This window comes from Helianthus annuus, chromosome 13 (genome assembly GCF_002127325.2).
Source record: "Helianthus annuus cultivar XRQ/B chromosome 13, HanXRQr2.0-SUNRISE, whole genome shotgun sequence".
Classification (NCBI taxonomy): domain Eukaryota; kingdom Viridiplantae; phylum Streptophyta; class Magnoliopsida; order Asterales; family Asteraceae; genus Helianthus; species Helianthus annuus.
Window position 1 is genome coordinate 58,943,057 of NC_035445.2, and position 27,214 is coordinate 58,970,270.

A 27,214-nucleotide genomic window follows, 5' to 3' on the forward strand; every position below is an offset into this window, starting at 1 on the left:
ATATATTTTAGGATACGGTTGGAGATATTCCTAAAACCCTAAATCCTACCAGAAGTTAACCACTTTACTGGAAGATCAAAACCTCCAGTGATGGAATCCCTTTTTACAAAAAAGAACTTTCGTTGCCATTTCTCCTCATTCTTTGTGGCTTTAAGAACGAGAGGGTTTTTGGAGGTTGAGAAAAGGAGAAAACGACTGTTGCCATGAGAACGAAGGCGGTAGGCCATTGGGAGGTCTTCAATGCAGAGGTTGGGGACAAATCGCGATCTGATCTGATCCAAGGTCACCAGCACGCGCCAAACCATGGGCATGGTTTAGGCATAACTGAGACCAGTGAGGTCGAAGAAACGGGATATAAAAGCCGGAAAGGGGTATCGGAGTCCGATAGAGAAAGGGTAGGCCAAGAAGAACACCCATTCGTTGGAAGAAAAGTCCGATCGGACTTCTCTGTCGAAAGGGCGGATGATCGTACCAACAGGGAAAGCACCGGAAGCTTGCAAGGCAGCAATGTCAGCATTGTCGAAGGAGCAGACCTCTTTCTCGGGTTCTTTAAGAAGGTTTTAGGCTTCGAAAGTTGGGATTGAATCGCCTGTGTGGGATATAGTTCCGCTAGCCATGAGGGATTTCCGTGGAGAAATAAAAAAAAAGAAACAGAGAAGAAGGAAAGAAAGGAGTTTACCTGAAGGTTCCGGTGGAGATGATGGTTTATCAAACAAAAAGAGAGAAGATATAGGGGCTAAATGGATAGCCATCGAGTAAAAAGCGCGTGGGAAGTTGCACATTGTCACTTCAAATGTCCAATCGTATTAATTGACTCGATTCATGAGATAAGCTTTAAAATATATCCGTTGGATTGGTATACCAACCGATATATTTTGGGGACAATTGTTATGGGTCATTTTCTAAGCATACATATCCTGACCAATATCCTGTCTTTGTTTGTTTATTTGTGACCAGGATACTGGAAGAGGATATTGCTAATATCTTGGGCGATATCCTGAGGTTTATTAATTAAACACGTGCAGGTTAATGGTTGAAAGCTACTAACGGTCATCAGGACTTCTTCTCCTTAAGACTCGGGCGAATTTGTTGTGAGAAAGCCGTTGAACCCGAAAGACTTGGTCCTCAACGTTCGAGTGGGAATATTCGCTGGATCCCGGGAGTTTAGGATAGTTAGTTACTTTATCTTTACTATAAATAGATGTGGCGGATCAGTTTAAGGCACACAATTTTTTCATTAACACTCTGGTACACTCTTGCTCTCTAGATTACGGCAGTCACCACACTTGTATCCAACTCACAATTGTAACACTTAGTTGATCCGCGCCACATCCTGCACTGTATCCTGGTATTTGAAGTAATAGAAGAACAAGGCAGCTGCGATTGTCAGCTCCCGAGGTTTTATGCCGGCGATCTAGATTGATCAAGGGCTTTCCTCGTACATCTTGTGTCATTTACTTTACTTTTTTGCTCATTGTTTGATCACAGATACGACTCGATATCCTGAGCCGTATCCTGAAACTGTTTTTGCAAATAACTCACTTAACATATTTTTGTACACATTTTCTGAGCACACTACCTCACTTAACTAATTTGATCACTATATTGCTTCGGTAATTTTTGACCAAAACACATATTACCATTGTTTGTTACATATCATCACTTTGATATTTGCACATCAACTTTTGTATTCATATCAGAACTTTGCTTCCTACGTTTCTCATGCTTAGATCTATTTTTGATTATGCGTTTGTGGGAACGTGATAAATCATGGATTTATGTTTAGTGTAGAAATACCAATAAAGGATTATCATTATTTGTTGTCTAACAATTAGGATATAGAAACAAGGGTTTATATTGACTAAGTTATTAATATGAGGCTTATAAGTATACATTCCTTCACTAATAGCATAATATTTTTACCATTTCATAATTTGATTTATGATATTGTAGTTATTCGAAATTGTTACTTGAAACATCATCATCATCGTTCCATGATTTATTGTTACACGTATCGTACGGATCCTGTGGTCTTTTACTTGTAGCATATGTTTTTTTTTATCATTTCATAGTAGTTCACGACATCTAAGTTGTTCATATTCGTTACATGAACTATCGAAGGTCATTATGGTCCGTATCGAGTTGTTGCCTTTGTTACGCGTTTGATAGATCTATCTCTTATGCTCATTTTTGTATGGTCCCATTTACTATTAATTATTGTAAAATATATATGCTAGGCGTTACCGAGATTTATTGTATTGTTATTGTATTTGACTTGATTGCATCTTTTCATTGACCTCAATTCCCAAGCACATATACCTATGGGGACATAAGACATCATAGTGGCACAAATGACATGTACCATGATGTGTGCAAAATGCAACATATAAATTACATCAAATGGGGCATAAAACTAACCCTTTTTAGTACTAATGTTGGAAAAATCGTGTTTCTTTCTTCCTTATAAATTTAAAGGACCAAATGAGCATAAACGAACAAAAGGAGCAAATAAGCAGCCAAAACCTACATAAATACAAAACGAATGAATAAACGTGACATGCCCAACCCCTCGGTAGCATCCCCAAAGAAAAAACAAGCCAACAGAAGCCTGGCCACGGGGTCATGCCCAGCTGGGCATGGGCCGTGGTCAGAACCCTGCACAAAAGACAAATCTGTAAAAGCTTCCACGCCCACCACGTGGGCGTGCCTAGCTCAGCACGGGGCGTGGTCAACACAAAGACACGCAGAATCTTGATAGTACAGATAAGAGTTGACCACGGGGCCGTGCCCAGGAGACACGGGGCCGTGTAGGGCCCTCTACTGACACTTGTAATTAATGAAGGAAGAGAAAAGGTCGGCCACAGGGGCGTGGCAAGAGCTCTGTACAAGCTATAAATAGGGGTGCTTGGATCTCTTGAAAGGCATCCCTTGGCAAACCACTACTCTCCCACTTTGCCACCACTTCACCACCACTACAACACCAACACCCACCACCATCATCCTTCATCCATCTTTAGAGTGTGTAGTAGTCTCGGGATCCAAGATTGATTATAAGGGTTCTTGCCAATCAAAGGCCATGTTTGGTTAAGCCTCTTACATCACTTGGTGAAGACAAGTCTTTTATGTATTACTTTTGATTTTTAATCTTTCGGCACTTTTTATTTGGGTTTGTATTAATGACTTTAATAACTAGTTTCTTATGTTGAAGGTGAATTTTTTTTATCATTTTTCCGTGGTGTCTTGATGTTACTTTACTGTCTATATAAAGTAAAAGATTGCATCATTCATGTCTTTACGGTCTATATAAAGGCATGTTGACTACCTGGTCGGGGGTTAGGGGAATGGTTTGGTAAGGTTCTTGCCTTGTTCAGTGTATAGATCCTGCAAGGACCTGGTTCAAGCTTACTAGGGCCTCCTTCAATACCCACTGGTATTGGATGGTGAGGGTGCGAATAGCTTGAACCCCTCATATGTAAACTACTATTAATACTTTAAATCGGCTTCTTGTGATTGTATCCTTGCTGACTCAAACCACTTAGCCGAGGGAAACATCACCTTCAAAAGAGGGGCCTACCACTTTTCGCATTAGTAACTTACTTAATTGTCTTTCAATATTCCAACCCTTTGGGATTGTATCCCTGCTGACTCAAACCACTGGGTTGAGGGTAACGTCACCTTCAAAAGAGGGGCCAACTACTATAACTAAGACAATCTTTTAAAAAGTCCGAAAGTGCGAAAATCATCAAAGGATACATTAAAGACGAGTCGGATCCAAGTGATTCTATCTTGTCTATCTGTTTTTATTTATTTATCTTTTTATTTTTAGTTTTATTTTCATGTTTCAAAACTTTTCTGAAAAATTTAGATCGAATAGACGTTGAGGATAAACTGGTACTAAAAGCTCTTGTGTCCTTGGACGACCTCGGTATCTTACCAACGCTATACTACACGCTCACGATGGGTGCACTTGCCCAAGTGTGTGTTTAGTGTTAGTAGAATATCGTGTTTTATAAATTTAAAACTTGACTAATGCGTAAAATGGGATCAAAATATTAATCGAAACATATCACGCATCGCATACACCAAGTTTTTGGCGCCGTTGCCGGGGACACAAGGATTTTTAGAAAGTTTAAAATCAACGGCCTAATTATTTCTACCTATTGTTCTATTTTTTAGGATTTTTCTTAAATTTTCAGTTTCTGCAGACTTCAGCACGGGCTGTGCTCGGTCGGACACGGGGTCGTGCCCATCATTCTTACTCATAGTTTTGTTTTTTGAGTTACAGACGAGTGACCACGGGGCCGTGGCGGTGCACCACGGGGCCGTGCTGAACTCCCCAGTAACTGGGATCCAGAAAACAGCTACTGTAACCACGACCACGGGCCGTGGTTAGTGACCACGGGGCCGTGGTGAGAGATTTGACCGACATTCTTTTTGTTTTTATCACAGGACTTGGAAATCAATCGCAAGGCCTGAACTCTCTACGCAGTGCATGAGCTCCAGTTCCATTAAAGACATAAAAGAACCTCTAGACGAACCCGAACATTTTCTAAGAAAAAGACTAAAAGCCAAAAATCAAGAGAGAGCTTCGGGGGACCAACTCCCAATGGCAGACCAGCGTACCTTAATGGATTACCTACAGCCCACGGTTGGTAATCTTAGAGCCGCTATCAATGCACCGAATGTCAATGCCAACAACTTCGAACTTCGGCCGCATTTGATTCAAGTGCTCCAAAATTCCGCAACCTTCCATGGCCTAGCTGATGAAGATCCCCATTTACATATTACCAGCTTTTTGGAAATATGTGGCACTTTCCGGATCAAGGGAGCTTCAAACAACGCCATCCGCCTCCGAGTGTTCCCATTTTCACTAAAAGACCGAGCTAAGGCTTGGCTAAACATCCTCCCAAGTGGTTCGATAAACACTTGGGATGAACTTGCCCAAAAATTTCTATATAAGTATTTCCCGCCCTCTAAAACTGCTAAATTAATGACTGAAATCAATACATATTCACAAGAGGACGGGGAATCCTTATATGAAACTTGGGAAAGATTCAAGGAGCTATTGAGGAAATGTCCTCATCATGTTCTCGCAGTGTGGCAACAAGTATCCACTTTCTATAATGGGTTGTTGCCACACATGAGATAAACACTCGACTCAAGCTCCGGGGGAATTCTAGGTAATCGTCGCCCAAATGAAATTTATAATCAAATTGAGGAAATTGCTCAATACAATTTTCAATGGCACCCCCCCCCCCCCCCCGAGGCACAAAATCTATTGCCCCGGGCGCCCATAAAGTAGATGAGAGCACCTCTTTACAAGCCCAAATCGAGGCCTTATCTTCAAAAATCAAAAGGTTAGAAATGGCAAAAACGGCCTCGGTTATGGCTTGTGAAGGGTGTGGTGGGCCACATGAAAATTGGAGTTGTATGAAAGAAATGGATAATCAAACGGAAATGGTAAACTACATTGATAATAGACCTAGGCTGTCGGGTACCCTAACGGGTACTTACAACCAAGGATGGCGTAACCACCCTAACCTTGGTTGGAGGGAGCCCGGAAATAGTAGAAACCAACAAAATCAAAATCAACGAACAAACTTTAAACAACAACCAAGAAATGAGTCACAAAATTTCACTCAACAACAATAAGGGGGACGAGAGAGGCTTAAAGACCTCATTACAAGCCTCATCTCCGAAACCGAAAAAAGGTACTCGGATCGATTCCTACAAGCGGAATCCAACTTTAGAAATCAACAAGCTAGTATTCAAAACATTGAAAAACAACTAAGTCAACTAACCCAAAATTTCTCCAAGAGACCACAAGGCGCATTACCTACAATACCGAAACCAACCCAAAAACGCAAGTACAACTCATAACACTAAGAAACCGGACCGTAGGCCCCAAGGAAACCCCACTACCCTCAACCAACAATAATCTACCCATCTAAACCACAACTTCGCCCCCAACCAACAAGGAAATAACTCCTCCACCAGATTCCGAACCTACCAAAAACCCCTCGGTACCCTACCTCGGTCGATTACTTCGCCAAAAGACCGACGAGCAATTCACAAAATTCGTAAACTTACTAAAACAATTGCATATCAATCTTCCATTTGTAGAAGTCCTCACTCAAATGCCAAAGTACTCAAAATTCATGAGAGACTTCCTCACCCACAAAAGGAAAATTGAAACATTGCAATTGGTCAATCTAAGTGAAGAATGCTCCGTCGTACTACTCAATAAACTCTCACAAAAGAAAATCGACCCCGGAAGCTTCACCATCCCTTGTTCCGTTGGGGGATCACCTGTACGAAATGCACTAGCCGACCTTGGGGCTAGCATCAATCTCATGCCCGCATCAATGTTTGACCGACTCGGACTAGGTAAGACGAGCCCCACAAAGATGAGTATAAAACTCGCTGATAGCTCTATCAAATGCCCACAAGGTGTCGTCGAGAATTTATTGGTAAAAGTCGGAGACTTTGTCTTCCCAGCCGACTTTGTCATACTCGATATGGAGGAAGACTCCGAAGTTCCACTCATTCTAGGAAGACCATTCCTTGCCACCGCTCATGCAATGGTGGATACTAGTGATGGGAAGTTAACACTGAGGGTTGGAGACAAGGAGATGAAATTCGAGGTTAGGAAAAGAGTAGAGGACGACCTGGTCAACTACATGGATGTCATAGACTCAAGCTTGGATGACGCTCTCCGACGGTGCAACACGGGATGCGAGACATCCCGCTCGGGTAACATATGACTGACTTTGGGTCTAGCCAATGACCCTTATAAACGTGGCGCACCACGGAGGCATTCCGCGGAACTATCCTTAGTTTTAAATTTCATATTAATTTAGTTTAACTTTTACGTTTTCTAGTTTAGTTTTACTTTTCAGGAATAAATCACACTCGAAAAGAGGGAGGTTACCAAGGGAACGTTAAAACCACACCCCATGCACGAAAACAGAGCATTCTGTCAACTTTTCTAGCATTACAGCAAGTTCAGCACGGGGCCATGCTCAGTTTAACACGCCCCGTGCCCACGCTTTGCAGAAAAAAGTCCCAGTTCAGGTAACTGGCCACGGGCCATGCTCGATGAACATGCCCCGTGGCCAGCCTTCTATAACATTTTGATTCTGGCGATCTGACCACGGGGCCGTGCCCGGACCACACGGGGCCATGGCCAGACGCCCAGTAACAGAAAATCTTGTTTTTAAACACCGTTTACGCATTCGAATCAACCTAAAAACTTATTTTTGGGACACATTGAGGACAATGTGTAATTTAAGTATGGGGGGGGGGGGATGCTAAAACCTTGAATCTTATAAGTCCTAATAACAAGCCTTACACAAAACTCTATTGGAACCGCTAATCACCCCAAATTTTTTCTAAAAATTTACATTTTTTCTTACTTGTCTTGATTTAATTCGGGGATATCAAGTTCTAAAAAGGTTATATTTTTACAAATTTACAACCGATATCAAGTTCTAAAAAGGTTATATGAAAAGGCATGACAAATGTAGTTAAAATATTATTATATCTACTTGATCACATTATAACCCATTCCCACAACGAGTGAGTTTTGAGGCTTTATTGAGCATACATGCATATATCTTTAAACTAAATGCTCATTTTTCGTTTCTTGTATGAATAGCTGCTTGGTTCTTACGACTCTAGACCTTGCCACGACGATACATTCCCGGTCCTTACCAACTTAAACCCAAGTAAATGATGGAAGCATTAGGACTAATCCATTTTCCTTTCAACACCATTATTTTTCATTTTTTTATCACATACCCAAAATCCCCCTAGTTAACCCCTTTGAGCCTAAATCTTTTCATTTCAAAACCCACAAAACGAACACCCTTTACCCACTGAAACCTTTTTCTTTTCAACCCTTTTGTTTTAGTTAAAAGCTCGGTTATCTTGTGACATGAAAAAAAATGAAAGTCTTGCAATAAACAAACAAGTTCCTCAAAAGAAATCTTGTTTGAATGTGCTTAGTTTGAATAAAAGTCACAAAAACAAAAAGTTTTACGACGACCGACGCTTTTCGCCATTTTTACTAACCACTAACTAAAAAACCACCTACCCTTAGCCCAAGCCTAACCCTTCCCCAAGTCCTCTTGATATTTACGAAGGTTTATAGTTAAAAAGGATGAGGATTGATCGCTTGGCAAACATATGGTAGAAGTAAGTTCCATGCCGGTCTCTAGTGTTTCACAAAAATACACAAATCGGCCGAGTGTTGAGTGATCTTTCGTGAGGTATGTAAACCTGTATATAAATGGAATTTTAAAGAGGTATGTTATGCCCAAATAAATAATTTTTCTTATAAAATGTTCTAAATAAATTATGACGAATAGGATTGTAAATATAATAAAAATAAAACCCAATAAAGATCTTGGATTCCCGACACTCGAGATGAGCCTAAAAAGTTCTCTTATACCTCTTCCATTTGGGTGTGTAAAGCCACATATTAAAGAGTTTTGCTTGAAGACAAGCAAAGATTCAAGAGTGGGGGTATTTGATGTGTGCAAAATGCAACATATAAATTACATCAAATAAGGCATAAAACTAACCCATTTTTTAGTACTAATGTTGGAAAAGCGTGTTTCTTTCTTCCTTTTGAATTTACAGGACAAAATGAGCTTAAACTAACAAAAGGAGCAAATAAGCAGCCAAAACCAACATAAATATAAAGAGAAGGAATTAACGTGACATGCTCGACCCCTCGGCAGCATCCCCAAAGGAAAAACAAGGCAACAGAAGCCTGACCACGGGGATGTGCCCAGCTTGGCATGGGCCGTGGTCAGAACCCTGCACAAAAGACAAACCTGTAGAAGCTTCCACGCCCACCACGGGGGCGTGCCCAGCTCAGCACGGGGCGTGGTCAACGCAAAGATACGTAGAATCTTGATAGTATAGATAAGAGTTGACCACGGGGCCATGCCTAGGAGACACGGGGCCGTGTAGGGCCCTCTGCTGACACTTGCAATTAATGAAGGAAGAGAAAAGGCTGGCCACGGGGGCGTGCCCGCTGGCCACGGGGCCGTGGCCAGAGCTCTGTACTGGCTATAAATAGGGTTGATTGGTTCTCTTGAAAGGCATCCCTTGGCAAACCACTACTCTCCCACTTTGCCACCACTCCACCACCACTACAACACCAACACCCACCACCATCATCTATCTTTAGAGTGTGTAGTAGTCTCGGGATCCAAGATTGATTGTAAGGGTTCATCCAAATCAAAGGCCATGTTTGGTTAAGCCTCTTACATCACTTGGTGAAGACAAGTCTTTTATGTATTACTTTTGATTTTTAATCTTTCGGCACTTTTTATTTGGGTTTGTATTAATGACTTTAATAACTAGTTTCTTATGTTGAAGGTGAATTTTTCTTATCATTTTTCCGTGGTGTCTTGAAGTTACTTTACTGTCTATATAACGTAAAAGATTGCATCATTCATGTCTTTACGGCCTATATAAAGGCATGTTAACTACCTGGTCGGGGGTTGGGGAAATGGTTTGGTAAGGTTCTTGCCTTTTTCAGTGTATAGATCCTGAAAGGACCTGGTTTAAGCTTACTAGGACCTCCTTCAATAGCCACTGGTATTGGATGGAGGGGGTGCGAATAGCTTGAACCCCTCATATGTAAACTACTATTAATACTTTAAATTGGCTTCTTGGGATTGTATTCTTGCTGACTCAAACCACTTAGCCGAGGGTAACGTCACCTTCAAAAGAGGGGCCTACCACTTTTCGCATTAATAACTTACTTAATTGTCTTTCAATATTCCGACCCTTTGGAATTGTATCCATGCTGACTCAAACCATTGGGTTGAGGGTAACGTCACCTTCAAAAGAGGGGCCTACTACTATAACTAAGATAATCTCTTAAAAAGTCTGAAAGTGCGAAAATTATCAAAGGATACATTAAACACGAGTCGGATCCAAGTGATTCTATCTTGTCTATCTATTTTTATTTTATTTATCTTTTTATTTTTAGTTTTATTTTCATGTTTCAAAATTTTTCTCAAAAAATGTATATCGACTAGACGTTTAGGATAAACCGGTACTAAAAGCTCTTGTGTCCTTGGACGACCTCGGTATCTTACCAACACTATACTATGCTCACGATGGGTGCGCTTGCCCAAGTGTGTGTTTAGTGTTAGTAGAATATCATGTTTTATAAATTTAAAACTTGACTAATGCGTAAAATGAGCTCAAAATATTAATAAAAACATATCACGCCTCGCACACACCATACCATCCATGGCAGTGCAAAAGCCCCAGGATGTCTCTATATTATTAATGTGTGCTAAGTTAATCAACTTATTGTTAATGAGGGCTAAGTTATTGTACTTATCGATTATTAAGAAGCGTATGGATCGATCTTAGGATATTAGTGTAAGTGTTAGTGGTATAGGAGTGAGTGCCCACATCCCCTCTACATATTTATGCGTTAGATATGCAGCTAATGTACACAATGGGTTTATTATCATTCAATCACACGAATATTTCTATAATGGAATATCATCATAATGATTCACCATTATTGTTCAGTGTATAGTATTGTTTTCATCTTCATGTCATTATCACTATTGTGTTTTTCTTTATTGAGCAATTTGCTCAGCCATATTCTTTTTGTTCTTTTCTCTTATTGTTAAACCATGTATTTAAGGGAATCGTGGGAATGTCTAAAAAGTAAAATTTAACAACCTAAAGCGTGGAAGAGATGAATTTAATAAGTGTTAACTGGATTTATCTAAGATAGTTAATATTCCAATTTAGATTGTTGTAATAATGTGAAATTTTAACTTAGTACTTTATGTTATCAGTTATTCTTTAATTACTATATTGTGTGATAAGTCAGCCCTAGTCAGGCGAAGTGTTACAGTTAATTCAAATGAAGGAAAGGAAAGGAAAGGAAAAACAAGTGGCTCTTAAGATTCTACATGAAATGGCTCCCTAAGGTTTGTTTAGAGTCTTTTGGTATTTGTCATTGTTCGCCATGGTGGAATTTCTTGTGTTTACGGTGTTCAAGTGGTTTAAGTAAGTTCTTTTGAAGTTGTGTGGTTTAGCTCTTTGTGTGTGGTGTAGGGGCTTTTTGGTAGTTTCTTAATAGATTTTTTACGGTGATATATTTTTTATGGTTAAACAATTAAAAAAACATCTATAAAATAACATTGCCTTATAATTGTTATGGGTGAAATTCTGAGCCCATATCCTGGATAGTATCTTGAATTATGTCTTGATTACATAATATATGTTCATAACTAGGATTGTTCAAAAGCATGCAGGAAATATAAATTGTTCAAGTGCAGGAAAAGTAAAATGCAGGAAAAGTAAATTGTTTTGGGGATTGCAGACCAACATTCAAATTTAAAAAAGTTGGCTCCGGCCTAGGCATCAACATCCATCATCGCCCACTTGAATGCCCTCACACAGCGGCATCACCACCATCCTTCTTCGTCTTCTCAGCTTCAGTATCCTGAGCAGCATCCTCTTTAGCATCCTCACCAGCATCCATTCCAGCATCCTTCTTCTCTCCAGCCTTGTCCACCACCTCGGCTGCATTAGAAGTCTCTCCAGCTCCAGTTTTGGCAGGATATGGCATGGGATTGCCTCCAAGCTCCTTAACCTTTGCCACCCAGGAGTCCACCGGCCAGGATGGGCACTCAAGACCTGTCTCCTTGGCCTCGTAAGCCATCTTGATCCGAGCCTACATCAGGGAGACAACAGCCGAATTTTTGATCCCCTCCTCGAAGGAGATCATAGCATGTTCATGCTCAAGATGGATGGCCACCAGCTTCACTTCGGCATCCTGAGTGACCTTCTTCAGCTTATCCTCATAATGTCGGGTCTTGGCCTCAGCAATGGTGCCCTGGTCAGCTATGGTGGTCTTGAGTTGTTTGATCTTGGCCTCGTATAGCTTGGATGTACCACAGGCATCAGTGTAAAGATGGAGCAGATGCTGGAGACCCTGCAACTTAGGATACACTTAAAAGTTAAAACTCACTAACCAGGATATTCCATTAGGATATATATATGCAGGATGTAGTACCAGGATATTACCTTATTAAGGAAGGAAGTCATCGGCTCTAAGGAATCGGTAAAGCTGAGTTCTTCGTATGAGAACCCTTCGGAGCCTGGAGTGCTGGTCTCGGAACCTTTTCTCTTCTTGGACGTAGAAGTCTGGGTTCTTGGGTTAGGCCTGGGAACAGGGACCGGTTTGGAGCTGGTGGTAGCAGGGGTTTCCTTCTTGACGTTGACAGGAGTGGGATAGTTGTCAAGCTCATCAAGGTCCAGGAGGATTGGAACTTTACTGGCATCTGCATATAGGGAGCAATTCTAAAACCTTTTTCATAACAATATCAAATAAAAAATATTTATGCAGGATATTGAGCTGGATTCTTACGAGACATGTTTGAGCTGGAATGTTGACTTGAAGATGCTGGGTGCAGGTTGAAACTTCTTTCAACTTCTGGAAGAAGCCTAATGGTGTTGATTCTCTTCTCTGAGTCAGCAAGAGGAGGTGTAAGCTTCCTGAAATCAGCTGTATACAAGAACATAAAGAATCAGTTCAAGATATAAGACATAATATAAGACATGATCATCCTAAAACCCTAAATCCTACCCTTTCTCAACCACGTCCGCTCCACCAGGGATTGAATCTCTTTTTACAAAGAAAAATTTAGATTTCCATTCTTCCTCGTTCCTGGTGGCACGGAGTATCAGTGGATCACTGGAGGTAGAGTAAAACAAGAATCGGCAAGAGCCGTGGCATCTAAGCCGGTATGCTAAAGGGAGATCATGAACAGAAAGGTCAGGAATGTGGGTGTTCTTGATTCGATCAAGAACAAGCAACACCCGCCAAAGCATTGGCATTGTTTGACTGAAACTAATTTTTGTGATGTTGAAAAATTCGGTAATGAAGTCAGGGAAGGGAAATTGTAGCCCTAAGGTGAAGGGAAAGGCGTTGAAACACAAGCATTCCTTGGAAACCATGTCTGATTGGATTTCCCGATCAAAGGGCCGGAATACTGTCCCCTCTGGGAAGATGCCGGAGTTTTGAGGGCCGACAGATGAGAACTGTCGAAGGTGCATATTTCCATCTCTGGATCTTGGAGGATATTCTGATGAATGAATGAAGGGGCAGAATCGGCGGAGCTGGATCTCGTTTGCCTCGCCATATTTTCGTCAGAATAATGTGTAGAAAAGAGGAGAAGAAAGGTGAAAATGGAGAGAGGGTTTTTACCTTTTCCTTCGTGATGGAGGTTAAATGGAGATTAGGATGAGAAGATATAGGGAAGCAATGAGTAAATATAGACTGAGCGGTTACAAGTGGTCACATCAAAGTCTTATCTCTTAGTTACCTTGGTTATCGTGAAAAATGTAACCGTTAGCTCCAGGATCCTTAACGGTAACATTTTTTGGGACAATTGTTATGGGTGAATTTCTAAGCCCATATCCTGGATAGTATCTTGAATTTTGTCTTGATTACATAATATATGTTCATAACCAGGATGCTGAATCAGGATATTGGTAACATCCTGATACTGTATCCTCAGGATTACTAATGGATTGTGTGCAGGAGTACGAGTACAAGTTCACAACGTTCATGAAGACCTTTTCCCCTGAAGACTCGGTCCAAGTTGTTCGAAGAAGCAAGTTGAAGCCGCATTATTTGGTCTTCAACGTTCACATGAGAATATTCGCTGGCATCCCTCTATTTTAGGAGATTTTGTTTTCATTTTGTAGCTATAAATATACGGATAAACCAGATCAAATAGGACATCACACTCACTACTCTCGAGCTCTCATACTCTCTCTCTCGCAATTCACACTTTCTAAAAAACATTGTAACACTTAGCAACGATCTGGTCAATATCCTGTATTGTATCCTGACATTTTAAGTAATAAGAAGAAAAAAGGCAGCTGCGATTGTCAGCTCCCGAGGTTTTCTGCCGGCGATCTAGATTGATCAAGGGCTTTCCTCGTACATCTCATGTCACCCTTTACTTTTTGCTTATTGTTTGATTATAGATATAGCTCGATATCCTGAGCTATATCCTGAAAACTGTTTTTTTGCAAACAACCAAATCAGGATATTTTCGATACACATTCTTATCACACTACCTCACAAAACTAATTTGATCACTTAATTGCTTAGGTAATTTTTGACCAAAACAATAATGATTTAATAAAATTTCATCATCTACAAATATCTATAAAATAACTTAGCTTCGACACATGATGCCTGCCAAACTTTAGCCTTCCCAATTTCCTATAATGCATGTACCCTCATTTCACCCACCCTGGCCAAATCTACTCTATGAGTGAGATATTAGAGTGTACGCTTGTTTGATCAGTCAACCGCATTAACCAAACAAAATGTGTTTGTTCAGCTGGTTTGAGCTGTAGAATGGTTATGTTAGATCAAGCGGATATTTGATTTTATCATTGCAAGGCTTTTTATCAGGATTCAAGTTGAACAGGTTGGTTATACGTTCAAAAAAGTGTCCTATTAGTTGTTTGTGGCGTAGTGTTAATTTATTAATATGCTTAAAACTTAGATCAGCTTGTTTTCCCTTTTCAGTTTCTTGTTGGGTTGGTAATTTGGTATAGGTGGCCTGCATGAAAAACACTTGCACAAACCAATTCAAAACAATCTGGTTGGCCTGAATTAAATTTATTACTTACATCCTTACTTAGTTTGAGCTATGTTATATTTCCGGGTTGGACTCTTATCTTGCATTAATATAGTTTGAGCTACATATTTTGTTCATGGGCCTTTAGATAGTAGTTTCATTGAAGAAGTTAATTACAATTCAAATAAAAGAAAAGGACTGGTTGGCCAGCTAGCCAACCACAAACACAGAAAAGATCAAACATTCATTTATTGATTAAAGCCCCTAGCTTTTTCACTTATACAACAAAAATGGCCTCCCTTTTTACATTTCCATTTTTGTCCCTTATTACTTTTTCACAAAAAGTTAGAACCAAACATGGCATAACAACCAAGGGGAACAAAAAAAGCATAGAAATTTTCATCAACAGGGAAATTTAAACGAAAAAAAAAAAAAAGCCCCAAAGTTATGCATGGCCTACAAAGTCATCTTCATCCAACTCAATACCTTCTGCAGCAAGCCTTTGCTCCTTGTAGACATACCATCTTGATGCCACTAGGAATAACCCAAAGTTCAAAACACTTAAAACTGAAAGTAACCAGTAGAAGTTGTAAAGCTTCCCTTGGTTCAAATTATCAGCTATCCATGGGTGCTTATCTCCTGTAATCGCGTGCACTATCGTCACTAACAAAGAGCTAAAGAAGAACCCTAAAGATAATGTGCTTAAAAACAACCCGGTGCTCATTGTTTTCATCCCTTTAGGGCACTCCTTCAAGAAGAAACTAAGTTGTCCCATGTAAGTAAATGCTTCACCAGACCCTACTAACAAAAACTGTGGGGCCAACCAGAAGACTGTAAGCGGGACCGTCTTAGATGGATCATCTACCAAGCCATGTGAACGAGCCACGTGTAGTCGTTTGATTTCGGTTAAAGCGGATACAATCATGGATATTATGGCAAGGACTAATCCTATTCCTACTTGTTGTAGAGGGGTTAGCCCGTGTGGGTGTTTTAGGACTCGTTTGGCGATTGGGGCAATGATCTTGTCATAGATTGGAACTGTTGCAAGGATGCTTATGACAAAGAAAAGAGTGAGGGAAGCTGCTGGGATTTCGAATGATTTTCCAATGTGTCTATCCATTGTGGTAGCTTGTGACACTGACATTGTTGTCATTTGGGCATATACAGTCCAAAATAATATTGTGGTAGCCCAAATTGGTAGCATTCGGATCACCATTTTCACTTCCTCAACATCGGTTACAGTTGCAAGACGCCATTTATCCACCTTAACCATTGCTTCATACGATACTTCGGCATCTTTGATTGCTGCCTTATCAAGGAAACTGCCAAAGATAGAAAGAGCCATCAATAATCAAAACAATATGTTTAAGATCAAGGTTGATTAAACTTTATAATTTTATTTTTTATTTAATAACGTGTCCTTGGTTCATGCATGGCGTAAGATCGTCTCGTTAGATTTGGTTAGTTTTCAAGTCTAATAACTTATCCTCGTGTAGGCCACAAAAGGGTCGTAAATATCTACAAGTCTTCGGCCTAAAGGGTAACTAGGTTACAAGACATAAAATTTGGTTTTCACGTTACTATTGATCAGGACCTCATAATAGTGATCGTTTACCTATTGTTTTCTATCAGCCCTACCAAGACACATGCATGCACTTTGTTTTATATTCATTTCTTTTCACAGGTAATTAAAACTAATATATGTATAGTTAAACTTGTTCAAATGGTTAACATATAACATATTGTTATCAATATTATTATTATTATTATTATTACTATTAATATAAACTGTTCTCGTTCTCATGGATATTATAATTATAACTGCAGGCGTCGGGAAGGTATATGAATAATTAAACATGTTGATTTTCCCAAAAAGTTTTCAAACAAAACTGCTTATATTGTCCATTGATTATTGGCAATAAAGCCAATTGTGATAGTTATTCCAAGAATTTAATTAATATAAAAACGTTAGTTTTTATGAATTAAAATGAAAAAATCTATACTAAAGTCCACGTAGAAAAAAAAATGGTTTGTAATTTCGTAAAGGAAGGGAATTATTGGTATAAAAATATATTGGCTTATTATTCTAGTTGCTTGAGTTATGGACAAAAGATGGTACCCACTTGTGTTTGGCTGGCAAATCAAGAACACAAGATCAATCATTCGTGTATCTTATTGGCTATCAAATATTCAAAGTATATTTTGATCAATTATTTCGTATTAATCGGAAAAAACATGGGACCATCAAAAAGGATAACTTTTCCACAATATCCCAATCCTCACATGGTCAATTAAGCACCTCATATGCAACCATTTAAGCTATAACAGAATATTGTAAATTTTTAAGGATATTAAAAAATAAGCTATAACCGAATATTGTAAATTTTTAAGGATATTAAAAATGCATTAATAATTACTTTCAACTTTCTTAAATTTCTAAACTTCAGGAATCTAATTAAGATATTCGGAAATTATAATAAAAACATAGGCCAGTTAAAAATGGACAACTTGTACATATGGATAATTTACCTACTATAAATTATCAAAACATCTTGATGCATAGAGGTGTTCTGCTTTATGCTTTATGTATAAGGTGGTTTCCAAAACAATATATAGTATTACACTTTTAGTTCCAAAGTTAATTGACTTTGTAGTTTTAACAAAAAGATTTTCATCTTTTTTAATTTAAACTTACAATTCTTTTTACTTTCAATTTTAATCTCCTATACTTTTCATATTTCGCAAAATTTTCGTTTTACGTTTTGTTCTAAATTTTGCGACTTAACATGACGCAACGTTCGTGTGTGGTTCAACGTTTTTTTACGTTTTATTTTATGCCCCGTTATATATTTTGCAAGTTAACATGGCGCAACGTGCGTGTGTGGTTAAACGTTTTTATGTCATCTATTTTTTCCTCGTTTGACAGGTCTGTCGCAACACACGAGTCCTTAATTAATCGACTTATTTTCTATGTTTTACGCCTCCATCGCAACGCGGGGTTGTGTGTGTTGGGGTGGTGGTGCGGGGGGGGGGGGGGGGTGTTGGTACTAGTTAATAAGTGTAATTATAACAAGTAATCAAAAATATCATGTAATCATCTAAACAATAATAACATATGCCAAATTTTGTGTGCTTTTAATAAAAACAATAAACTCATCTTCATGCTTGTGACTCATAAACTTTTCAGTAGTTTTTGTATAATAAACAACTACATAACTTTTGCCAAGTCATTTTCAAAGGCAAAATATTTATATACTTTAACATGTGACATATATGTGTGTGTTTATATACTCATATGCATCCATCTATGCATTAAGATTGATATCAGACAGTTAATTCAGTTAAAAAAAAGAGAGATATATATAGTAAGTAAATAAAGCTTACCGAAATTGCTTGCTAAGAGGCAACTTTTGCTTGCTTTTTTTGCTAGTAACTCCTGTCATTTCAACGTCATCTTCATTGAACAACAAGGAAGGGTCCGCTGGAAGTTCCGCACGTCTCTTCCTCCATGCAGCGACAAAAACCGAAGCTATTTGGGTTAACGGACTACCCATCAGCTTCTTGAACCGGTACCTTTTTGTGCCTGACAAGAAGATCACCAACGCGGTAACAATGGCGCAAGCAACGATCCCATACCCCCAACGCCTACCCAGATTATCCTGGATGTAAACCATGACCGTAACCGCGAGAAGTGAGCCGATATTAATGAAGAAAAAGAACCAGTTGAAGAACTTCCCCATTTGGGACCTTTCCTCCTTGTCAGTCTCATCAAATTGGTCTGACCCCAAACCCGAAACACTAGATTTAAGTCCACCGGTCCCAAGGGCCGTTAGATAGAGTGCAAGGTAAAGAAACCCCACTTGGAGCCCGTTGGCGGCCACACACTTACCGCTGTCGGGTGTGCACTTTGGTGGCTGTAGGCCGTGGACCGCGGTTGAGATGGCCAAGATCGTCAAACCCTGTTGATAATTACAAAATGACAAAAATTAAATTTGCGTCTGTTTTTTAATTTTCTTTATTCTACATGTTTCTGTATGTTGTCTAGCTTCTCGCTGGCTTTTTTTTTAATTTATAAATTTTCTTGCCGTTAAAAGAAAAAATGAACCTAGTGGACATAGTTTATCATATTAACTATTTTGAAACACTTTTGATTGTAACTTTATCTAAAAATGGATAAAATATAAACTACTTACTGTTGCTTGAATCGCGGTGAATATGGCAATAGTAAGGTACCTATATGTTCATCAAAGACCAAAATAAGAATTGTATACATAGAAAATATCACATAAGGAATGAGTTAACTAACAAATACGCGATTAAGTGATTACATACCGGCCAAGAAAAGTATCCGCAACAAAACCACCAAGAAGACATAACATGAAAGAAGTACCCAAGAAATTGGTGACGGTATTGGCCGCAGCAGCATTTCCAAAATGCATAGTTCCGGTCAGATACGTCACCAAATTCACGACGATACTCAAAGTAGTTAACCTTTCACATGCCTCCACTCCTGAAAATAGATCAAATGAACTTCAACTCAGATTATGCATCCAACCATAGTCATAAAAACAAAAAAGAACATGACACCAATAATAGTGCTTAAAATTGGTATCAATGCATGTAATGGATACATGATAAGATATGATATGATAGGAGGGAGGTTGAATGGACCTAAAATCATGGCGGCACTAATCCAGCCGCCGGTGGTGGCTCGGACCGCTGGGCGACCCTTGTAGTCCCAGGCATCAGGCAGAGTTTTTGCCACTTGTAATTCTGGGAGAGCCATACTATATATTGTGATACCTTTTTCTTTTTGTTGTTTTGTGCAACGGGTGGTTTTTGAAGCTTAGGATTTGAAGGTAAGGTGGGGAGAGATCGATGATATCAGGTGAGTATGAGATGCTCAAGATTCCATGAGTTTTAGGCAAAACCTAGGTGCCTTTTATAGCCGTGGCTATGCAACTAATCATGTCACAATATTACTATTGTTTATTAGTTTTGTTATATCCATCTCTTTGAGCTTTCCAAACCTTGCTATATTATAGTTCACATATCATTTAAAAAGGATAGGATTTAAGTTGTTGTAACATGTTTTAACTTCTAATAGTAACTATACAGAGTAGTTTTTGACTTTTTGCTATTATTAATAATCAATAGAGTAAATTACAACCGGTGTCCTTTACGTTTGTACCATATTACAACCGGTGTCCTTTAACTAAGGGGGTGTTTGGGATTCCTTTTCAACTTCTCCTTCTCAAAAACTCCTTTTTGAAGACATAATTAGTGATGAAAGTCCTTTTTTCATAGTGTTTGGAATTCCTTATGCTTCAAAAGTTCTTCTCTGATGATGTTTGGGTTTCCTTTTCCTTCTCAAAAGTCCTTATGAGCTCCAAAAGTCATTTTTAAAAGAATCCCAAACACCCCCTAAAGATATTACAGGCACCGTCTATGTTATCTGTTTTTAACATCCTATGTCCTTTGGTGCTAATATAGTTTAATTTTTTGGTTAAGTCTTACATTTAAAATCTAAATAAATAATCTATCTCATATGCAGTCTATTCTCAAATATTAATAAACCATTGATATATATTCATTCACATATAACTCGATTTCAAAAGAAAACAAGCTATACTCTCTAATTTAGTGTTGAACACAAATAAAACCTAATTTATAGTAAAATTACAATTTTTATTACTTGAACAAATAGAACATGATATATTAGATTTGAAAAGATATCTAAATGTAATTGAAAACCGGTTTTTACTTAACAATCGGGTTCTATTAACTCCATTGATATACGGTTTTCTGATGTACTGGTGTAATGTTAGTCTCTCGCTAGCAAGTTGATAATGGAAAATTTTGTTGATCGTTTAAAAAAAAAAGATATATGGCTTCTTCTTTGAAAATGGATGTTATCGAAGTTGGAACCCTTAACTTTACTCTTAATTAACTCTCATAATTTTGCCTTGGACCCGATTGACGCATAGTGAAACTTCCAAAATTTATAATTAATATAATTCTAACGTATTTGTGAAAGTCTTAACTCCAAACATAATATTTTTATTTTAATACTTATGTTACCATTCTTTAATTTGTTAGTGTGTAACTTTTAAGATGATAGTGCTTGTAGAATTAAAATTGTTTAAATTAACTTCTATAATCTTTTATATTAATTAATCTTAAGGAAATACTATAAATCTTGGTTATTATTACTGAATTTTTATTTTCCTCACTACTAATTTAACTTGAAAAATAATAACTAAATAGTTACTAACATAGAAGTTTGGGTGATTTTTATAGTTAGAAAAAAGCGTGAGAGGCTTTAATGAAACACCAAAGACACTTAAGTATTTTCTTTAGTTGCATGCTCTAGTATTTTTAGTAATTATTAGTAGTGGTATTACTATCTGCCATTGCTATTGCTCTTGTACTTTAATATCTTTAGTCGCACACTCTATTTATATGCAATACAAAAGTTAAAAATGTTTAAATCTAATGGGATGGTGAGTTTTATATTTTAGCCAACTTTTCTTTCGTCTCTTGGCATTGTTCATCAATGGTATTGTCCTTACCCTAGTGAATTGTTAAGCATTGTTATTGACATGTTGAAGAAATTGGTCTCACTTTCTTTGACTAATTATCTATGACTCTTTAACGTTTCTGACATTTCGCTTTCAACATATTAGTCTTTCTAATTAATACTACGCCATGTTGAGCATTAACCAACAAGTCGCCTTTCGAACATCTCCTCAAACGGTCTCCCAATAACTTTTTTCTAATATTTTTCAGGTTGTCGGTGTTTTTCTCATCTTCGTCCATATAATCGGGCCATAAAATGGAATTTCGATCGACACCGTGTGTCTTTCTTTTCTACAATCATCTCCATTAGAGTTGCCGAAGTTTGGATATAATTATTTACAGATATGCTATTTGTGTCCTTCAGTATGTCATTCTTACTCTACCTGACATCTCAATTGCATTTAATAAAGTGTGTCAATTTATGCATGCACAGACTCGGAACCACTGAACCGAGCTCAAACGGATTTTTCATTACCTTCAAGGCACTGCTGACTTTGGTTTGTTAATCAAATATGCATCTAGAACACTTCACACTTTCACACCACAAGGGGGTTTTTTATCTATGTTTAAATCTTATATATGGACTGCTCGCAAAAAAAAAAAAAAAAAAAAAAAAAAAAAAAAAACAACAACAACGCACGATCTCTCATTCCTCTTCCAAGTATGAATAGAAAGCTTTTATGGACATGGTGGTTGAACTCCTGCTCCAACTCCAACCCAACCCTGTGGTGTGATAATCTCAATGCAATCTGCCTCTTGGCTAATTTTATATTCCATGTCTGGACAAGACATGTGTAAGTTGATTTTCATTTTCTTAGAGAAAATTTGTCTTAAGGAAATCTTCATGTACATTTTATCTCAAAACACGATCAAACTAATAATATATATTTATAAAGACGTTGCCAACTCAAGGATTTCTCTCTTAATGATTGAAGCTACAGTTCGTTCACTATTCTTAGCTTGAGGGGGAATGTAAGACTAATTGTGTAATTTGTAATAGACTCGATGATATCAATGTGTAATGTTGCTCTCTATATGTAGATACTTGATGTATCTCTATCCTACATAGTCCATGTATAATACATTCTCTGGTTCATCTAGACTTATTGGTGTTCATTTGGTCTAGAGATCATTCAATTTGAGCCGGATCCATATCAATTTTGAGTCATGTTTAGGCGATCGGGGAAACATATCAAAATGCTAAGTTGGTATTGTGAAGTGCTTGTTTTCTATTACTTAACATTTTATATTATCTACAAATTTATTGTGAGATTTTTAACAGAATATTTAAATAACAAAATATCACTTCAGCATTTATAAAATAATAAAATATCATATAATCAAGAAATTGCACATCTTTACATCAACTCAACGGTCTGGTCTATCTAATTTATCTAGAGTTCAAGTTATTGAATAATAAACAAGGCATTAAATTTTCACTTACCCTGAAAACATAGATTAGTAAACTAATTCATTTGAGATAGATAAAAAGGCATAGTAGTGTTCAATATAACAATTAAAAGTGCATAGTGGTGTTCAATAAAAGATATTTAGATGTAACACTTACATAAATAAACTAAATCAAATGGTAAAAACAAAACTGTACTAAACTTTTTATAATAAAAAATCAAGATGATTATTAGCATGTCTTTGGGTAGCATAGATTTGCCAAGTGGGGTCTCAATACGTATCGTGAGGGCTTTGTGTATTTTAATATTTGACTTTAGTGCACTTTTTTTTTTTTTACCTGGAAGCCTAACGTTCAGTAAATCATTTGATAGAAAACTAGGTTGTTCCTGTAAGTGTGTTGCGGCGGGAACCAACCTTTTTTAGAAAGCAAAAATAATTATATTAATTAAAAGCCTAATTATTGATAATGATTTAGGTTTCGGTTAAAAATTTCCAGTACAATAACATAGATTAAAATTATTTGAAACTATATATAAAAAGATAAAACACGTAAAAACATCATGACGTCATAACGAAAATTCGTTTAAAACCTAAAGTGGTAACTTTTTTAAAGTTCGGGAGTTATATTGTAAGGCGGCTTTAAAAGAATAAAAATAAATATATCAAAGTTCACAGGATGTGTGATAAATGCGAACTCATGGGGTAAAAAGGAAAATTGGTTTAAAAAATTTAACAAAATTTGAAGGGGTCAAAATGTAGGAACCAAAACTTTTCTGTTTAAAACAAAAAAAAAAAAAGATAGAATAAAAATCTCTTATGATGGTTAGAGATGGCACAAAAAATTGAGTAAATTACATAAATGTCATAGAAAAGGAAACTTAAATATATGAGTGTTAATGACATGATTGTAATTAAAGTAAATTGAAGACTAAAGTATCTACTGTAGCACCATGATGTGCTTTAATATATAATATAAATATAATATAATATAATATAATATAATATAATATAATATAATATAATATAATATAATATAATATAATATAATATAATATAATATAATATAATATAATATAATATAATATAATATAAATATAAATATAAATATAAATAAATATAAATATAAATATAAATATAAATATAATATAATATAATATAATATAATATAATATAATATAATATAATATAATATAATATAATATAATATAATATAATATAATATAATATAATATAATATAATATAATATAATATAATATAATATAATATAATATAATATAATATAATTATAATATAATATAATATAATATAATATAATTATAATATAATATAATATAATATAATTTGATTATTTAATAAACAAACGAACAAGAACAACTATTTTTATTTATTTAATTAAATGGATGGACATGAACACATATCTCATTCGTTCATTAAAATTTGTTAATTTTCTTTTATTTACGTTCGTTTATATTCATTTATTTTTATGCACTTTTATTTGTTTACGTACATTTATTTAAATTTATTAGTCCATTACAATTTTTTGTATTTTTTCTATTGATAATTCGAACAGGAAATTAAATATTTTAATTTTCATGAATTAGAATTATTTTATTATCTCAAACTTCAATAGAAAGGTAGAAAAAAAAAACACACTTTGTTAATTTTAAGGTTCTGGGTAAAAGGTTTTGATGTGTTCTTCCTGGCTCATTCAATAATTAGCGAGGTGCGATCGATCTATTAGACCATGTGTAGTGGTAGAAGGTTATAATGCTCCCACCATGGGGCATTATATAACACGTGGCGTCCTAGTCAGCAAGGGGGCATTATAGCAAAAGTGGCGTAGTGGGGCATTATGCCAATAACCCCCATTCAATCATTTCACAATCATTTCACAATTATTTTTTTTAATTTAAAACATAAAAAAACTTCATTAATTCAAAAATAAAAATTACATTACTTGAAATAAAAATAAAAAAAACAGAAAAAAACAGAAAAAAAAACAATACTAGAAATAAAAAAAAAACATCCGATTAAATTAAAAAAAAAAAAAAAACTAGTTTTCGTCTTCGCTTTCTTCACCCTCGCCAACTTCGTCTTCCTCGTCCTCCGTTTCTTCCTCTCCCTCAGGTGGTACGTACCGAACCGACCATGCGTGGTGTACCAAATTAACCATTAACTGGGAATGGTACGGTTCGTAACGCAACTCTCGCGCATTATTCACTCTTTCTTCCATTGACGCCTGCGGATGCTCCTGTTGAACGGCTTCTGGCACATAATTCTGGCATATCGCCTTTCCTTCGTCTTCCAAAATCATGTTGTGCATGATTATACAAGCGTACATAGCATCTCTCATTTTTTGCTTGCTCCATGCACGACAAGGATTTCTCAAGTATTGCCAGCGTTGTTTAAGAACCCCAAAACATCTCTCAATGTCTTTTCGTGAAGACTCTTGAACCTTTTTAAAGTATGCTCTTTTGTCATCAATAGGATCACTAAACGTGTTCACGAAAATCGAATACCTAGGATAAATTCCGTCGCTCAAATAATATCCATGGGGGTAGTAGTTTCCATTTGCGTAAAACGACGCTTTTGGAGCTTTGCCAGAAATCCACTCCTCTAACAACGGCGATTGTTCAAAAACATTGATATCATTGCATGACCCGACCACGCCAAAGTAAGCCGACCAAACCCAAAGGTCCTGTGAAGCAACCGCCTGAAGAATAATAGTGGGTCCTTTTTGGTCACCACGTGTGTGTTGGCCTCGCCATGCAGTCGGGCAGTTATCCCAACGCCAATGCATGCAATCTATGCTCCCGATCATACCAGGCAAACCATGCTTGGCATTATGTACCTCGTAGATCTTTTGAAGGTCCTCCCATGTAGGCGTTCTAAGATAACGCGCACCGTACACATCAATTATACCTTTATAAAAAATTATAGATAAACATAAGATTCAAAAAAAAAATTTCTAAGCATACTCGTCGTTTAAAAAAAATAAAAGTAAAGTATAAGAATTATACCGCCACAAAAATGTTCCAAGCTATCTCGTGTTGTTTTCTCCGCCATTTTTAGATACTCGTCGTTGATGTCGGTAGTGTTACCATAAGCAAGGATTCGTAATGCCGACGTACACTTTTGGATACCGGTAAATCCAAGTGCCCCTCTCGCATCCGGTTTTTGTTTAAAATAATCTTTGTTGGCTTCCAAGTCGTTGACTATGCGTAGAAACAACCGCTTACTCATCCGAAAACGACGCCTAAAAAATTCGTTTGAAAATGTCGGCGCCTCGTCAAAATAGTCTTTCATCAAACGATCCTGTGCCGCGCGTCGGTCTCGTTCAACATAGCCTCTTTTATTTTTTTGTGCTTGGGGCCGACGAGAATGCTTGACATATCGCACCGCTAGTTGACATGCACTCGTAACCGCCTCTTGCTCAAGCTCCTCATCGGTCGAACCATCGCCATCCGCAAAATACTCGTTGTAGTAAAAATTTATCATGGATGAAGAACTAGGAGAATCCATCAAGTTTTTTTAAAAATTGTGGGATTTTTTAGAGAGGTTTTGAGATTGTTTTTGTTGAAAATGGATGAGTTTTGGTTGTTTATATATATATATATATATATATATATATATATATAATAGGTTTAAAAAAAATTAAATCAAACTAGCCGTTAGGAAAATAGCCGTTTGATTGGTTGTTGGTTTGTGGATTAAGCGTTTTAATTTAAACGCTGGGAATAAATTTTTTGATTTAAAACGCCCCAAAACGCCCCCTGTAATGGGGGATGGGCGTTATAGAGCGTTTTGGGGCAAAAATTTTAAAAAAAAATACGCCCCATTACACACGGTCTTATAAAGGACAAATAATTGAGGGCCCACTTGTTTGTGAATGGGTATCTAAAAGGAAATTCAAAATATAATTTATTTTTAAAAGCAGAATTTGATAAATAGTCATTTCAATTAAATAATTGAATTTTCTTGATGAAATTCTCTAGCAAATGGGTTTTAGGTATATATAGGGGAATTGGATACGGGGATGTCTTGAAGCACCTTGTATTTAGATTTGCATGTGTTGTATGGAGTCGAGGTGAAAATCCTTTTCAAAGTGGCATTTTTTCCCTTTTCTGGGTTATTGAACAATGCTTTATATATATATATATATATATATAGGGGAGGGTTTAAATGAGAACACCTATTTTCTGTGAGAACCATGAGAACAATTCTCAGCAACCCATTTATATTCTCTTATGTTTTAATTAAAAGGTTAAATTGGTAATTTAACATTTCCCTATCTTCTCTACTCCAGCGCTTCTATTATTCACTTTAGATTTAATTGTGAAAAATCAATTGAAGCATTATATAGACCTAAATCAAAGCTTTATTCGACTCGCTCATAATCAATCTTGTAATCAGACGCATTTGATTGTTGATTAGGGTTAGGGTTGTTCAATGATGTTGAACTCATTATCATCAATTCGGTTGCAGTAGTTTGGCGCATTTGATTTGATTTCTTGCTAATCAGACCATTTGATTGGATCCTAACCCGCAGGTAGTGTTCGTACACTTGATT

At 36.9% G+C, this 27,214-nt stretch overlaps 1 protein-coding gene and 1 non-coding gene across 3 annotated transcripts; both read right to left on the bottom strand.

Moving 5' to 3' along the window:
• Positions 1–4,984: 4,984 nt before the first annotated feature.
• LOC118486250 lies at positions 4,985–5,091 on the bottom strand. The gene has a single exon (XR_004878102.1). It is a non-coding gene; the product is annotated as a small nucleolar RNA R71 (small nucleolar RNA).
• A 9,796-nt stretch (positions 5,092–14,887) lies between these two features.
• On the bottom strand, positions 14,888–19,706 carry LOC110897910 (protein NRT1/ PTR FAMILY 6.3). Of its 2 annotated transcripts, XM_035981920.1 has the most exons (6): positions 19,326–19,702; positions 18,987–19,164; positions 18,848–18,887; positions 18,039–18,613; positions 15,417–15,976; positions 14,932–15,341 (listed from the first exon to the last, which is right to left on the bottom strand). In XM_035981920.1, exons 1-6 carry the CDS (start codon positions 19,438–19,440, stop codon positions 15,100–15,102), a joined length of 1,710 nt encoding a protein of 569 aa, XP_035837813.1. In that variant the 5' UTR covers positions 19,441–19,702; the 3' UTR covers positions 14,932–15,099. The 2 variants fall into 2 exon arrangements, with proteins under 2 accessions (XP_022000334.1, XP_035837813.1); XM_022144642.2 differs by having other exon boundaries at positions 14,888–15,976; positions 19,326–19,706.
• Positions 19,707–27,214: the final 7,508 nt, after the last annotated feature.